General features: G+C 52.7%; 1 protein-coding gene across 2 annotated transcripts in view; it reads right to left on the bottom strand.

Annotated features, from left to right (window-relative positions):
• The window catches only part of OPHN1 (oligophrenin 1), a 53,119-nt gene that overhangs the window by 21,989 nt on the left and 15,381 nt on the right, over window positions 1-15,749 (bottom strand). For both annotated transcript variants that reach the window (XM_027663094.1, XM_027663095.1), the window contains exons 2-8: window positions 13,842-13,937; window positions 9,705-9,766; window positions 8,177-8,248; window positions 2,749-2,850; window positions 1,853-1,963; window positions 1,320-1,424; window positions 201-330 (exon numbers count right to left, since the gene is read on the bottom strand). In XM_027663094.1, the coding sequence (XP_027518895.1) occupies window positions 201-330; window positions 1,320-1,424; window positions 1,853-1,963; window positions 2,749-2,850; window positions 8,177-8,248; window positions 9,705-9,766; window positions 13,842-13,937 (678 nt within the window). The remainder of the gene's footprint in view (window positions 1-200; window positions 331-1,319; window positions 1,425-1,852; window positions 1,964-2,748; window positions 2,851-8,176; window positions 8,249-9,704; window positions 9,767-13,841; window positions 13,938-15,749) is intronic.

Raw genomic sequence — 15,749 nt, 5'->3', positions numbered from 1 at the left:
GGCAGTGCTGTAACCCTGGACACCCCTGTGCCCTGGCAGTGCTGTAATCCTGGACACCCTGTGTCTTGGCAGTGGTGACACCCGGTGCAGCAGGACTGGCCTGGGCTCGGGAGCCAAGTGCATCCCACAGCAGGGCTATGTCAGGGCAGCCCAGGCCTGCACATTCCCTAACACATCCAGGTGCATCCCAAAGCCATTACATTTCTCCTGAGTGTAGAGGTAGCCCTCGATGGTCGGCTGCCCAGGGAGCTTGCAGGTTAGGGGCGCTTCCTTCATCCTCTTCTTCAGGTCTTCCAGCTCCTCCCGTGTGCTGGAAAAGTGATTCCTTGTCTGGTAAGAGAAAACAAATAGAAGCACATTTGAAAATGAGCAAAGAGTGAGCTGAAAGTATTCCTGGATAAATCTGAGGTGGTCTGGCAGAAATTAATTGGTCCCCAAGATACGAAATTTGGAAGCCACTCCACAAATCCTCATGGAAACTCTGGCTATGAAAAGCACTGGGCTCTTAGAGATAATTGAAGAGGCAAGGTTTAACACAAGGTTTGACCCATGGTGCATGGAGATGGTGCTGAGGAGGCACAGCTGGGAGGCCACTCGTTCCCTCAGTAAAAGAACCTCAGCACATTTCTGGGCTGGGTGGAGCAGAGGCAGCACCTGAGATTCTCCTGGTACCATTGTTCAGGTGAGAGGTGTGTTCTCACAAAGGTGTTGATTCCTCAAAGGCCCTGCTACACTGCTTGGCAGGGGAGTCCTGTCAACACAGGGTACAAAATCCAGGCATTTTGATGGAACACCACTTGGACCAATTAATGAGCCAGCAGCAAACCCAGCTTGGCTCAGCATTATGGCTGTTGTTCCATGGGCATGAGGGCCAGCAAGGAAAGACTGAGGATAAAGGAAACAGGACCCGGATATTTTACCCCATGAGCACACTTGGCCAGCAGAGGAGCTTACCAAAGCATGTAGCAAGCCTGTAGTAAGCCAGTATGATTAGGATCAAGGTTAGAGGCCTTTTCAGAGCACAATTTCGATCTCATTACACTGGAAGATAATCTCAGGTTTGTTTGTGCACCAGGTTAAATGATGCGACTGCAACAGCCCCTCCCAGACACAGAAAACACTCTCATAGACCTGCAGACTCTGATGTGCAGGAGAGGGGAAAACACAGTGAGCTGAGAAGGAAATAACTGTATCTGCAACCTCCCCAAGTGGAAACATGACCGGGCTGCTCGGGTGGAAAGGCCTTGCCATCAGAGGCATGTAAATCCAAATGAGAACAGAAGTCAATGGAAAAGTCCTGCAGCTGGGCAGGGACTCACGTTCTGCAGGCTGAGCTGGAGCTGCTGCTTGTAGGGGAGAAAATCCTGTGTCAGCTCCACTGTCAGATTGTTGTAAGTGAAGAGGCTGTGGAGAAATGCCAGCACCTGCAACGAGGGAAAGGGCAGACTGAACTTCTGTATTTCTAATTGGAGGAAGGATGGACAGACAGCCAGGCTTCAGAAATTACAATTCTTTTTTCCTTAAAGCTTTGGAGTGATGCCAGCCTCAGCATGACTTATCAAACACAGTGTCTCTAAAGCCCAGGCTACCACCCACATATCTGCCTGAATAAAACACTCCCAGAATAAAAGACCCTATGGGGAGACCCAGAGCAGATCTGGAGAGTGCTCATCCACAAAATCCACATGATCCCACCACACCTGGCACCTGGGCAGAGCCACCACCCAGGTCCCTGTACTCAGCCCCAGGCTGGGAGCACTGCAGGCCAGGCCATGACAGGTGAGCAGAGCAGGTAACACATCAGCACACCTGAGCACCAGCCAACGAGGCTGAGAGAAAAGGAAGCTCCTACCGGCTCCACAATACTGAATTTCTTGCTTTCTTGTACTTCCTGGATCTGGTAGACGTACTCCAGGGAGGACTCAAAGAAATTGTGTCTCTCTTTGTCCACCTGAAGGTCAGCCTGAAAGAAGGAGGGAGAGGTGGAAAAAGAAAATACATCACATGTAGTTTTACAATACTTGAGTCGCTTTTGTCTGTCAGCCCACAGGTAGCTTTGTCCTCACTAAAAACAGCCTGCCAGGTCTCCAGTCCAGGTTTGAACTGGGATATTGGATATTCTTCTCAGTTTGCCTATTTCTGCCTCCTTTTCATTCATGGATCCAGAACCTCACCCCACTCTGCAAGGACAAGGCCTTCCCAAAGCTCATTTGTTATTTTAGCACAAGCCCCTTCTCCACCCACAGCCCTGGGAGGACAAGGTCACTGTCACCACCCTGACTCCATCTGCAACCTGGAACCAGCAGTTCCAGAGCTGCAGCAGGGCAGGACCACGGGACACATCTCCTCTGCCTGCCCCCACAGCCACCCAAAAGCACCAGCAGCGAGACAACAACAGACCAGCAAAAGGAATAATAATGGGTTATTTCAGCCAGAGCAGTTCCTCAGGTGAAAGGGTGGCCAGTACCCAGCTGTGCCAGTGCCCCTGGTCGCTGTCCTACACCATGAGGGTGGCAATAAGGCGACAACCATAAAGCCACTCACAGCACCCAACACACACGGAGAACTACGAGCTTGATTTCCCTGGCCTCACCCAGAGAATCCAGGCTTTGAGTAGATTTAACTGATTATCAACTTCAACAGATTACTGGAAGGAATAATTCCCCCCCCCCCAAATTTTTTTTTAAGATCTAGAGCAGCTGGTAGTGTTGCTTCTGGACCCAACTCTGAAAGAAACTCCATCCACACCTCCTGTAACTGGGATTCCTTCTTTTTGGAAGACAAGTGCAGGTGGCGATCCAGCATAGAGTAAAACTTCTCACCATCCTTCTCAAACTTTTTCTTTCTTTCCTGTAGACACAAGAGGTGAAACAGAACCAGTTACTGGCATTTTCCAGATAAGAACATGCATCAACACCTTTATGCAATTCTGTATTCCCATAGACAAATTCTGGTCAACCCAGCCAGAACAGAAGGTCACTTCCCATTCACTCTGCCTTCACAGCCCGTTGCCTACCCTGGATGCAGTTACACCTCAGGACCCAGCTCTGGCAATATTCCGTGGCACAAGAAGCATTTGTCATGTCAGCATCGTGGCAAAAGCCCCCTGATGAGGTGTTGTTCCCCCTCTCAACCTCTTCAGTGTCCAGTAAACTTGAGACGTGCTCACACATCAAAACCCTGTTCACCATCTGCTGATGTGCTCAGCTCAGAAACAACAGGGCAAACACTGCAATGTCAGAAACACAGCAGGGTCAAGGACAGGTTTGTTAGAGTTTAGCAATTTTCTGTTCTGAAGCTTTTACTGTGTGTTTCTGAAGAGTAGAAAAAGGAAAGCAGAAGCCTGCAAGGGTGACACGTGGGCAGGAAGCCCTCACGTCCCTGCCATCAGTGGTGCAAAGAGAGCACAGACCAACAAGAGCAACCAGAGACACTCGAGAAGGAAGCCCTGAGAGCAGGCAGGGAGCAGCAGGGCTGAGGACCAGGATGTTGGTTCCTGCCTTGCACTGACTGGGAAACCACAGAGGACTCAGAAATCAAGACACAACCATGAGTAGAGCCCAGGTTGACAAACAGCCACATCAGGTGGTAACTGATGTTTTAGCAACTAAATTGCTAAAATCAAGGAATTCCAGCCTGGTAGAAGTCTCAGTGCCAGATTCAAGCAGCTGAGCATTGGTGTGTACATACTGCAGGGTATATACAGGATGTCCAGATCCTCTGTCTGGCTTTGGAAAGCTCAAGAAGGTAGAAGGCAGAATTAGGACATCCCAGCTTCCTGAGAATTAATGGTATCTTTCAACACCTACCTTCTGAAAGCCCTGAAATCCTGTTCTCTTGCCCCCACTCCGAAATCCATGGATATGCAAACACACACCAGTGCCACCACAAATCAGCCAGACTGGTGGCTACTAGGGATTTTCCTCATGCACTCAGTAGTGACTGCAGAGTTTGCAGCCTCCCCTGCCATGAAATTTTGCTTCCCCATTCCACTTGCACGGACTACTCCATTTGTCTGTCGAGATGTCCTACGTGGCAGGATGCCTGGGGGCTCCCACAACCCCTGCCTGGGCTCAACATGGTTGGCTCCCATTAACAGTAACAAGTGTTCCTGCCAGCTGCCTTTCTGGGAAAAGGAATTCTCACCTCACAAGAGTCCTGACTTGGCTGTTGGGAAAGCACAATTACCATGGGGAAATGCAGAGACACCAATTTGACTATTGCTGCTTACATGTAACTGTCCAGAGCAGTGCAGGCTTAACCCAGCAAACCTTTTCACCCTAGCAATTACAACTGCTGCCCTGCAGCTCCTGGAATTACCAGAGCTCTGAAGGGAAGTGCATCTTCTGGAATCACCACCTGCAATATTGGGTACTGTGACTCTGCATTAGCAACTTCACGCCTCAGAACAGAGTGATCCACATCAAATCCAGAGGAGCAGGGAGTCCTCCACGGGTGATTCCTAATTTAAGCAGCGCTGCAGCTGCGGGGGCAAGGCCAGGAAGGACTGTCAAAACAAACCACCACCCTCGTGACTACCCCTGATCAGCAAAGCCAAACCCAGCGCAGTGAAAGCGTTTGTGGAGCTGCAGTTCTTGTGCCTGTCTGTAAGGTCACACTCCTGGGCTGTCTGGGCCATTAATGCCTGCCAATCATTCCCACTCTGGCTAATTAGCATATAACTGAACAGCAGAAGGATGACCTACAAATCCCTCTGATTGCCAAGCCGAGGCTTCAACAGCTCGTTGGCTGCTGAACAGAGTGAGCCAAGACAAAAAACAACACAAAAACCCACCCAGACTGAAGCACAATCTGGAAACATGAGCATGAATTAGTTCCTCATGAATATTCAGCAAAGGGCAGCACCACCTTCTCATTAAGGTTTGCCAAGTCCAAGAGCCACCCAACTTCCATTTATTGTTCTCCGGGAGTGACCGAGCAGATCCCACAGGAGTGCAGGCAGGAGGGTGCTCTGTGAAAGCTCCACACTTGGAGCTTTGGCAGGTGCTGCTTTAACCAGGAATGAGCAGGAGCCCCCAGGAAAGCACTGGCTGCCTGGTCTGGCAGGTGATCCAGCTCCAGTGATGCCAGAACCCCTCGACAGGCATCAGGTCCAACTGACCAGGGGGGAAAAGGGGCCAAAGAACTTGCCAAAACTTGCCCTTAATCATTAGGTGCTAATTAGGATCCTCTGAAATTCCCATCCTAGGAGAGGTGGAGTGAGTGGCAAACAGGGAGCCTGTCTCACAGGGCCACTTCTCTCCTTTGCCAGCTGGAAGGCCCCACCTCCACACCCACCTGAGGGGTTCAGGTGGAGGGTCAGTGGGTGCAGGATCATCACAATTCCTTTTTATAAAGCATCAGCAGTTAATACAAAAAAAGATAATTTCTAAAGAGTCAAGTTGAGGGGTGTAGAAAGAGCATTTCCATCAAACCCCACTCAGTTTATCCTGGTGTTTTTCCCTCACCCACTGGTTTCTCTCAAACGCTCCTTAGGCCTTGCTACCGCAGAGACGAAAGCAAATAGAAGTTACTGTCCTCCCTTTATTTTAAAATTATAATTAGTGAAACTAATAATAGAATTAACTAAGTCCTTTTATGAATACATTATCTCCTATGGAAGAACTTTTGACAAACACTGCAGCTATTCAGCATCCCTGAGCACAGTGAACATTCCTCCCGCCCTTACAGCGCATCCAAAAGAGTTTTTCCCCTCTGACTTTTTGGTTTGCTTTGTGTTTCTGCTTTTGTGTTTGGGTCTTCTTTTTTTAAAAAAAAAAAAGCTGTCTCCTTCCAAGTGGAATTGGAACAAAACTTTTCCTATTCAAATCCTCCTCAACACAGTGAGTGCAGCCAGGCTCTTCCAAAAGTACTCCAGCCTCACAGTGTGGAGCTGAGTGCCAGGGCTGTGGGGAGGGAGGGACAGGCTCCTCCGTGTGTGCTGGCTCCTTTCCACACTCACCCCTGCCATAAACCCCCTCCAGCTCCTCGGCTTTCAAGCAGAGGGAGGTGCCAGCACTGGGAAATGGGTCAGCTCAGAGAGTCCTGCATCCTCACTTTGATCTGTGACGTCTGCACATCTACACATCGATCAGCAAGTCATGGGCACAGCAGTGATCCCATGGGGCTGTGGCAGGGCAAGGTGGCTGGAGGGGGTCCCAATGACAGGCCGGGGGCTGCCCTGTGTGGAGCACACCCTCTGCCCAAGCAGATTCCATTTGCCCCAGGAGAGCGGGTGAATGCGGCCTCAGATGTGCTGGTCAGACCGACTGGCTGTGCTCCAGCCAGAGGCATCACAAAGCCCCAATTCAAGGGCTCTTCCTATCTGGCTCCAGCAGCTCACACAGGGAACAGAAAACATCTCACAGAAGGTGACGCTGCCAAAATACGGAAATGAAGCGGAGGGCACAGATTCCCTGTGTCATGTCTCCAGCCTGTCCCACAGCCCAGCCCTGGCCTCTGCCCCCGGTGTGGATCAGGAAGGACTCTGGGGTGATGCCGGTGAGGGACCTGTGCTGACAGAGCCCCACTGTGAGGAGCCTTGTCTGTATTTCACACCTTCTGCTGTGGGATGGGGATGAGCCAGAGGAGCTCTGCAGGCTGGCAGGTGAAGGAAGGCTCTGTGCCTGGAGTGATCCCTGAGGGTGCAGCCCACAGGCTTCGGGCCAGTGGAGTGACACAGGCTCCTCTCAGGGAATCACTGGAGGTGAGGGCAAGGGGCTGGAGTGGCTGAGGCTCCTTCTCAAACTCACAGTGCCTCCAGGCCGTGGGGCAGTGCTGGGAAGAGCAGAACCTCTCTGTGCATCCCTGTTGGCAGGGGCACACCCGGATCACAGCAGGTGCAAGGCGCTGCCCTGTGAGCTCCCGAATGGAGCACTGGGGTGAGCCATGGCACAACCCTCTGCACACCTTGTATTCCTCACAAGAAACAAAACCCAAAGCCAAACCACGATGACCTCTGAGCCACCTGCAATGACTCCCTGCCCTCCACCACCTCTCCAACTGCTCTGAGCAGTGTCCTGCCACTGTCACCACACAACACATCTACCTGGAGGGCCCCGTCTGTCTACAGGGACTGAGGAAGGGCTGCAGGCTGCCAGGGGAATGCATGTCAGTGCTCAGGGCCCCCCACTGCCAGGGTACAGCACCAACCCTTCTGGGCACAGCCACTCTGGAGCGGGACATGGGATATGTGGCCCCTGGGTGGAGGCAGCTCAGCTCCTGGGGCACGGCATGCTCTGGGCTGTGGACAAAGGGATCCTTACACACCATAAGGGCTCCCTGGGAAGGAAACAGTCTCAGGGACACAAGACCAAGGGCTGTGGCTGCGGCTCCTCAGAGGGTTACACACACCCAGCCATGCAGGGAATGGCAAAGGGCAGGAGGGTGATCGAGTACCTCTTCTCAAACCCTGTATTTATTAAAAGTCAAAGCCTCCAGATGGGCTGGGCTGAATCCAAGCCTCAAGTGTTCTCCAAAACATCTCCATTTCGGAGCTGGGTCAGAGCCAACCCCATTTCAAGCTGCTGCCGAGTAATGTGGAACCTGGATTTCTTGATAGCAGACAAGGGAAAAATTACCTTTTCTGCTCCACATGTGCAGAATTTGCTTTTTATAGTTTGTTTCTTTAAAAGTTTGGTCCAACTGAAAGACTCATTAGATGCTTTATGTAAATATTTCATAACAAATGCCCTATGACTATAATCAGGTTCTGCCTGTTGGCCTTTGCTTCTCTCCCCTCTTCCCTTCCTCCCTTCCTCCCTCCCTCCCTCCCTCCCCCTCTACCACACACTTCTCTGCAGAAAGTATTTTATTCTCAGTAGCACTGAGTGAACAAAGGGGAGAGGCAAGAAAGCAGCAAGGAGGATCTCCCGATCGAAACAAGCACTCCTTGCTCAGAATGGAGAGAGTTTAGGAATCAGGCCAGGAGAGAACCCAAAGAATTCAGAAAAGGTTTTGGAGCCTCTTATGATTGAAAAATCAGACTAAAAGTCACAGCACGAGCCCTTGTGCCAGCAGCTGAAAGCCAGCATTGAACAGGGAGTTTCTGAGAGCCTGAAGTCAGAATGTAGTACAGCAACTGTCTGCTTGTTCACAACAGAAAAATCTGAATTCAGACACAGTAACAGAAAACAAATCTGTTTACATTGAAAAGAAAGAAACAAACAACCCTTACCTTGGTGAAGCCTATCTGCTCCTTCCGGAAGTTTTCTAAAGGTTTGATCAGCAAATCACTCGCATTCTGCACCTACAGTGCAAAGAAAAAACACTTTAATTGCAGGACATGGATCAGTTTTCTCCTAAACAGAGGCTCAACAGAGCTAGAAGCCAAGAACTCTCAGATTTTAATGTGTTTGACTGAAAACTTCTCTGTCTGTAGGTGAAGTCAACCCATCTGTGCCTGCTCTTCCCCATCAGTAACACCCAACAACCCCCAATCACAGCACAGGAGGCTTTGGGGACATCCCCCATCCTGATCTTACAACACTGCTCCCAAAAAATTATAGATTTCCCCTCTCCCAAGATCCAGCCAGATCCAGCTAGGGAAAAGGGAAAGCCTGCCTGTGACTCTTCCACTCCTGTCTCATGTCTGAGAGATGCTTTCCTGGGACATGCTCTGCACTCCCTTTCCATGAATCCACAGGAAACTCACTGGCTCCAGCTCCCCCCTGGCACTGGGATCAATTTTCTGTCTCTTCCCATCCCCACTTCTGTGACAGGCTCTGTCCCAAGGACCAGAGAAGGGAGAGGGGAAGAGAAGGGGACAGGACAACACTCTGCCACAGCTCTTCAGGGAATTTAAAGCTGATAAACACGGTGAGAGTGTGAAACCTCCTGAGGGGCTGCTGTAAACAACTGATCCTACAAGTGGAGGGCAAAAATCCCCAACTTTGGAAAGCTGGACAGCACCCACAATACCTGAAACAATTCCTTCCACTGCTTCCCCCACTGCCAAGGAGCCACTGTAATTAATAATACAGAAGTACCTCACACTTTCCTGGTTTCCTGCCGTTCCCTGCCTGCCCATGGACCCTCTGGCACAGCCGACCCTGTGGCACTGGCCCAGCCTGGCACGAGCTCTCGCAGCCGCACGAGGTAAAGGAACACAGAGCCAAGCAGCACATTCCTGGCATGCTGTAAGCTCTTCACCAAGCCTAACCTTCATATTTTTCCTGGAATTAGGAGTGAGATGGGAAGCCAGCACTTGCTCTAGAGGAGCTCTGGAGAGGCAGAGGGCACATGGTAGCGGGAGGCTGATGGCAGGGCATGGCCCTGCAGGAGCTGGGCTGGCATGGGCAGGGGATCAGTGGCACAGGGGCACTGCCTGCCTGCACCAAGCAAAACCAGAGCAAAAACACATCTTATTCTTTAATGCCTGGTTTCAGCACAGAACTAGCTGGTGAGGAGCTTGGACACACCTGGCCCTGCAGAGCCAGCCTGCTCCTGCTCCTGGGCTGGGGGCTCCGGGACTGTCTGCACACCACAGAGGTCTGGGACACTGCCTGGGACACCTCAGTCCTCCCCACCCAGTGCCTCCCCTGTGCTCAGGGCACCATGGAGCAGACATGGTACAAAGCACAACATTCCCAGTGCTCCCAGCTTCCCTGCTATGGGAAGCCTCACACTGAGGCACATGCTGCTCTGGTCACAATTTGGCATTTAACCACGGTGGGAATGACAGAGCCCAGTTTTGATCACCTTACCATCATGGACCTCTCCAGCTCTACCTCTTGCAGCAGCTCTGCAAACTCCTTAAAGGACTCAGCTGTAAGAAAAAAAGAGGCTGGTCAGGAGGGCTGGGACATGGCACCAGAGTGTGGGACACGTGCTGGGACACCCTAATGGGGCTGTGCCCCCAGCACGGCCGGCTAAAGCCTTGCCAAAAACAGAGAAGAGGTGGCCCCTTTTGGCAGAAACTGGGTGAGGCAAAGCCACATGCAGGCTGGCCACAAGGACTATTTATTTATGCACTGGAGAAGGGGGTCTCCTGGCCAGAGAAATGAGGGAGAGAAGGCCCTGGAAGGGAAGAGGATGTTAATTAGCTTTCATTAGGAAAGGTGGCAGGGAAGATGCAAACATCGGGAAGGGGTAGCCACTGTCCCCAGGGCCAGTAGCAGGACAGGCTCTGCCATATAAGAGGCTATGGGCAGGATGGGGCTGCCTTTCCCACCTGGACAGCCACTGCAGCACCAGGATGGGCCTGGCACCTCTGGCCTGGGAAGAGTCGTAGGTGCTCACCAGGACAATGTGTGTAAAATGAAAACAGCCTGGAATGACAAAGGTCACATTTAGTGACAGGCAGCACAAAGTCCATGTACAGGAGGAAAGGCAGCAGGTGTAGAAATGGTCATAGACACTGACACCACTCCCCAAAATGTTAAAAGTGAAACAAAAGGATCTCACTGATCAGCAGCTGGAGTCCAAGTACAATAAAAATAGCAAGAAAGCTTTCCTTTAATGATCTGAAACTAGACTAATTTAGCCTAGGGAAAAGAAGACTAGGTTGGAGCAACTGACTTTCCCCACACCAAGAGGGAACACACAGCCCCTGTCCCTGCCCACTGAAGGAGAATTCAGGAAGGAGTTGAATTTGTCACAGGGGAAGAAACATCTCAGCAGCAGAGCACTGACAGCACTGAGCTGACTGGCTCTGCAAACTCCCAGCTCTCTGGGCTGCAAGGCAAGGCTGAGCCAACATCTGCCCATGCAAACAGTGTGGCTGTGTGCTGGATGCCCGAGGGAACAACCTGATTACCCCAGTGCACCTGGGAACCACCTGGAGTTAGCTGGGAAAACTCTTCACAGTTCCAGCCTGCTCAGCATAGCGTGGGATGGGTCTGACGGGTCTCACACTCCCCCTGGGCCTGGTGTGTACAGCACAGAATGGCTCTGTCAACCCCCCAGAGCTCTGTGCCTGCAGGTCACACCCTCCCTCCCTGTGTCTGGGCCGGGCAGGCAGCACACAAGAGAGCACATCAGGTGTACGGTGAGGCGTGGACAGGAACAGCTCATCCCACAGCTCAGGGGAGAGGGTGCTCCTCTGCTCTCTGTGCAGGCTGAGGGCCCCCTCCCCTGGTTCACAAGCGGCACCTTCAAAGAGGTACCTGTCCTGCTAAAATCCAGCGTGAGAGGATTCGCTCTGCAGCTGCTGAGACAGACACAAAAGGGAACAACCGCAGCCTCGTGACACGGGCCCTCAGCCGGCAGCAGCACAACAGACCTTCTTGATGAGTCAGGAACTTCTGAGCTCTCCTCCAGCGAGGGCTCCAGCAATGCAACAGCCGCTGGCTCATCACGCTCACCCCCAGGGCCACACGTGGCTGTCACTGTGGCTGCCCAGGGCCACGGGAAACCTGGAGCGCACGGACACCGGTGGCCTGAGCCAGGAAAGGAATTATCATAGGGAAAAAGAGAATACAGTCCTGAACTTGTAGGGAATATGTCAGTACCTAAAACGTTCCCTAGCTGGTTTTTCCCCTTTGCTCCACAGGAAGAGCCCAGGAACGTTTCCTGGCTGCAGTCACAGAGCAGCCCACTGAGTTTGTCCCTGCACCACACACACAAGACGCTGCTGCCAGTCCAGCAGTGCCCGGGAGCACTGGGATAGATCTGTGCTACTGGCCTGGGTCAGCACTTGCCAGCCCCTGCAGCACAGCCACCACCTGCCCAGCCATACCTGGGAACCGACACCTGGAGATGCCGGAGTGACTCAGCTGGGTGGCCAGAAGTACTGCAGGAACGTCCTTACTGCCAGAGGATTCCAGGCTCCCATGCCTGGGAGGGAGGAACATGCCATCCCATTTCACTGCTCCTTTCATTTCTGAATGAAAGGTCCCATGTGGTCCATGTGTTCTGGTCCCATGTGGTGACAGTGGAAGGACCATGGGAGTGACAGTGGAGGGACAACAGAGGGGACTGCAGAGGGGAACACAGGGGGGCTGCAGCCCTGGGGTAACGTGGGTGTGTCTGTAACCATTGACGTCCCCAGGGGAAAGTGCTGCTCGTGACAGACAACACCAAAGACAGACAAAATCGACCCAGAGTCCTGACAGGCACCCGGCCAGGTGTCTGGCTGCTCTCTGCCCACACAACGAGAGCAGCACGTCTTTAGCTCTATTTATTTGCAACCCAAACACGTTCCCTGCAGCTTGTAAGAAGTGCCTATGAGTGTTTTGCTTCATTCCCATATCCTGCACATCAAATGAGCTCTGTGCTCCCACGCAGATCCCTGGCACCCTTGCAGGAGATGGAAGCTGCCACAGAGACGTCAACGCCCTGCTGCTGTGTCAGGAATAAGGGAGCCTCAGCCCCAGCAGGCACAGCAGGGCCTGGGTGGGAGGAGGAACACAGCCCAGGCTTCTTCCCGGGGAAACCAGGGACCTCTTCTTGAAAAGGCAAAAATACTCCCCAGCAAAACTGAAGCGAAACCTGCCTCTTTTGACATGGAGGGGTTTATATCTGCTATGATCTCTCCATCTCTCACCCGCCCACGATCCCTCCCTTCAACCTCTGCCATTCCCAGCAGTCTCACTTGGCTGTTGGAGCTTTGCTCCTTCCAGCTAAGAGGAGGGACACTCCTTTCCTTGGGAGGCTGTTTGCCTCAGACCTCTCTGCTCCCAGGAGGGGCATTTACACAGCAGTGTTCTCCCCTCCCTGACTCAGATGTGTTTGGAAATTCAGCACCTCTGCTGCCATTAGATTTGGAGGCTGACTCATTTCCAGCATGTTTCACCTAGAGGCTTTCCATAAAGGAAACCAGCCTTGGAGGGGCAGGCTGCAATCTGCTTCACATGGCTTTAAATACAACAGCCCAAGGAACAGGCTCCACTTCCTTCCTCTTCCGATGGTGTCCCAGAGATCTGAAACCTGACATCAGCCATGTCCCCCTGCAGCCGCTCTTCAACCACCACCCGACAAAAGCTGCTTTTCTTTGTTCTTTTCCCCTGTGTGCAGCCCTGGAGCAGCCTGGCAAGACACTGTGCCCCACCTGGTGAATGCCCCGTGCCTCTGCCTACTGACTGCCCTGTGCCTCCCATGGGCAGCCCCAGCCCCTCAGCCCAGGCAGGCGCCCCAAGGGCTTTGTCTGATGGGGCAGGGTCAGACCCCTTGGGGGCTGGAGGACCCCCTGTCATCCTCCCTGCAGTCTGCCACCCCTGCAGCACCCACCCACCCCCTGCCACCCCTGCAGCACCCACCCCCTAAGCCAAGAGCAGATGGATGTGAAACATGGGTTTGGGACATTGGGGAGCCTCAGCTCAGCCTCCGGGGCAGTGGCCACTGTGTGACCCACAGAGCTGTGCCGGGGGGGGGGCAGGGATGGAACAGGGCTCCAGGATCACTAATCCCCAAACAGATGTGTGGGGAGCAGCAGCCCCACACTCCTGCCACACGCTGCCCTGCCCAAGGCACAGACTGGCCGTTGTTTTCCCTATGAGACAGATCCAGCCATCCTTTTTCCCAGCAGTCTGCGGCCCACTCCCTTTGCAATGTGGGGCAGTTTGTGCAGAGGAGTGAAGGCAGCTTTGGGAGCAGCACCCACTGGGCTCCACCGGTGGCACTGGGAAGTGGAGCTGGCTGGGAGGCCAGCACCACATTGCCTCCTCCCCAGCACATGGCAGCATGGAGCAGGCCTGGAGCCATGGAAAACCTCCACATATTATCCGCTGAATTGGGAATGTGAAACTCGACCCGTGACTGTTCAACTTCATAAAATAGGCTATGGAAGAGCTGCCTGGAACCCGGCTCCTGAGGCTGCTTAAAAACCATGAGGCAGGCTAATTTGTAGGGAGGGAGACTGTTCCAGTTACTGAAAATCAGCATCAAAAAAGCGGAGAACTCACCAATATTAATCTCATCATCTGTTAGCGTGTCACCAATGAAGTCGAACTGGAAGGATTGCAGGGTCTGGGAGAACTTCTGCACCGCTGAGGAGTACCCTGGAAAAGGACAGAGCAATCAGCTGCGGGTTTCTGCAACAGTTCTACAGAGGCTGCAAGTCTGTAACCATAGTGAGGTGGTTAGGAAAATCCAAAGGCATCAGGAGTTTCAGTGCTGCAGCAAATGTTGCTGCATTAATAATCCTCAGAGGCTGCAGACAGAGCACTGGGTTTGGGGTTTTTTTCTCTTTGAAAAAGCTTCTGCAGCATTAATGGATGCACTGCACAGTACAACTACTGTCCTGCCATGTACAGGAAGGGACACTGACACACTTCCCTGCAGGAAAACATGCAGGAGATACCCCGGAGCATTGTGTGCATCAGCACAGCTCCCTGGAGCACAGGGGCTGTCAGACAGCCTGGCCAGTGTTCACAGGAATTGTTTCATTATAAGTGAGAAAAATCTGTAGAGTCAGAAAATAAACATGAGAAAAAAGGCAGAACTCAAAATAACTGTCCCTCCTGGAGGTCACGGACACAGACAGGCCCTGAGGGAAGAGGGACAGTGCCACAGGGAGCTGGGGGCTTGGCTTGGCTGGGCTCGCCCGGGCACCTGCTGCTCCCGCTGCTGAGGAACCGTCTGGGCTGGAAGCAAAGACACTGTGGCCTGGTGGTGGCTGTGGCTCAGTCCAAATTATTTTTGGACCTTCCAGAGAAGTTTCTGGCCAAAAGAAAGATCCTTTGTGCCTTTGCATCCTGCACAGCTGGCTCAGAGCCCTGGGGCAGTGGCTCCGTTGTCAGATGGAGGAGCCCTGGGACAGGGCAGCAACACTGCAGCAGAGCCCAACCCAGTTACCCACCCAGGGCCAGCAGGACAGCACTGGTGACACTTCACCCGATCGACCACAACTTCCTGCACAAAGATACATGCTCTCTGGGGAATAAGGCCTTCTCCAAAAGCAAATTCCCAAGATACAAACAGAAGGAGGCTGCACTTGCCTGACCTCAGGGAATAGCATGTAGGCAACAGAACAAAAGCAAAGGAATAATTTTATATTCTTATTTACATTGCTATTTTCCCTATTTTGGGACTCCAGCCACAGGCACAGCCCCAGGTTGGACTCCTTTGTGGGGGTGCACTGGAGATGGCACTTTTTGGAGTTGAGGAAGCTGCAAGTGGTGAAGTTGTGGCAGCACAGACATTAGTGTGCAACCAGCTCCCACCCGGGGTTTGCTGAACCAGGAGAGCAATTGCTGTATAAAAAATTTTGGTGTACATGGCTGGGTTTTTTTTAATTTGAACACAGAACCTAGTACCACAGTGGCAATCATGGAGTGTTCTGAAACACTGCTGTGAAGGAGAGAGAAAAACTGGACAACACTGAAATGAATGTTGAGGAAGACAAATCAAGTGGCCCACGTGGGATCTCGGCAGGTCCCCAGACTGCTCTGTTCCCCTGTCCCTAGGACAGGAGTGCCCTGGGCCCCCTGGCCCTCCCCAGGGTCCCCAGACAGGAGGGGCAGGGGGACAGCCAGGTACCCAGCATGGGGAGGAGTGTGGGCTCAGAGCACAGTCCTTGCTTCCCCCTCAAAAGCCTTGTTCAGCAGCTCTCTCTGATGGGTCAAACCTTTGCTCCTGAATGAGCAGATTCAGGCCTGAATGTTGCTATTTAGCCCCAGCTGCCAGGGGCTGGAGCACGTAAATAAGTGAACTCTCACACAGAACGATGTCATTGACTTGATGGAAAACCTCAGCAAATAATCCCCCTCAGTCCCCCAGTGCTCACTCAGGCTGGGCCGGAGGCTCATTCAGCCCTTGCTCAGGGGGAGCTTTGTTCATTCCCCTGCAAACCCCGAGCTGCTGCAGCCCCA

Source organism: Corapipo altera, unplaced genomic scaffold (assembly GCF_003945725.1).
Source record: "Corapipo altera isolate COAL_440 unplaced genomic scaffold, ASM394572v1 107b, whole genome shotgun sequence".
Taxonomy (NCBI): Eukaryota; Metazoa; Chordata; class Aves; order Passeriformes; family Pipridae; genus Corapipo; species Corapipo altera.
The sequence above is the reverse complement of the archived record's forward strand: the minus strand, read 5'-3'. Positions and strand labels throughout refer to the sequence as shown.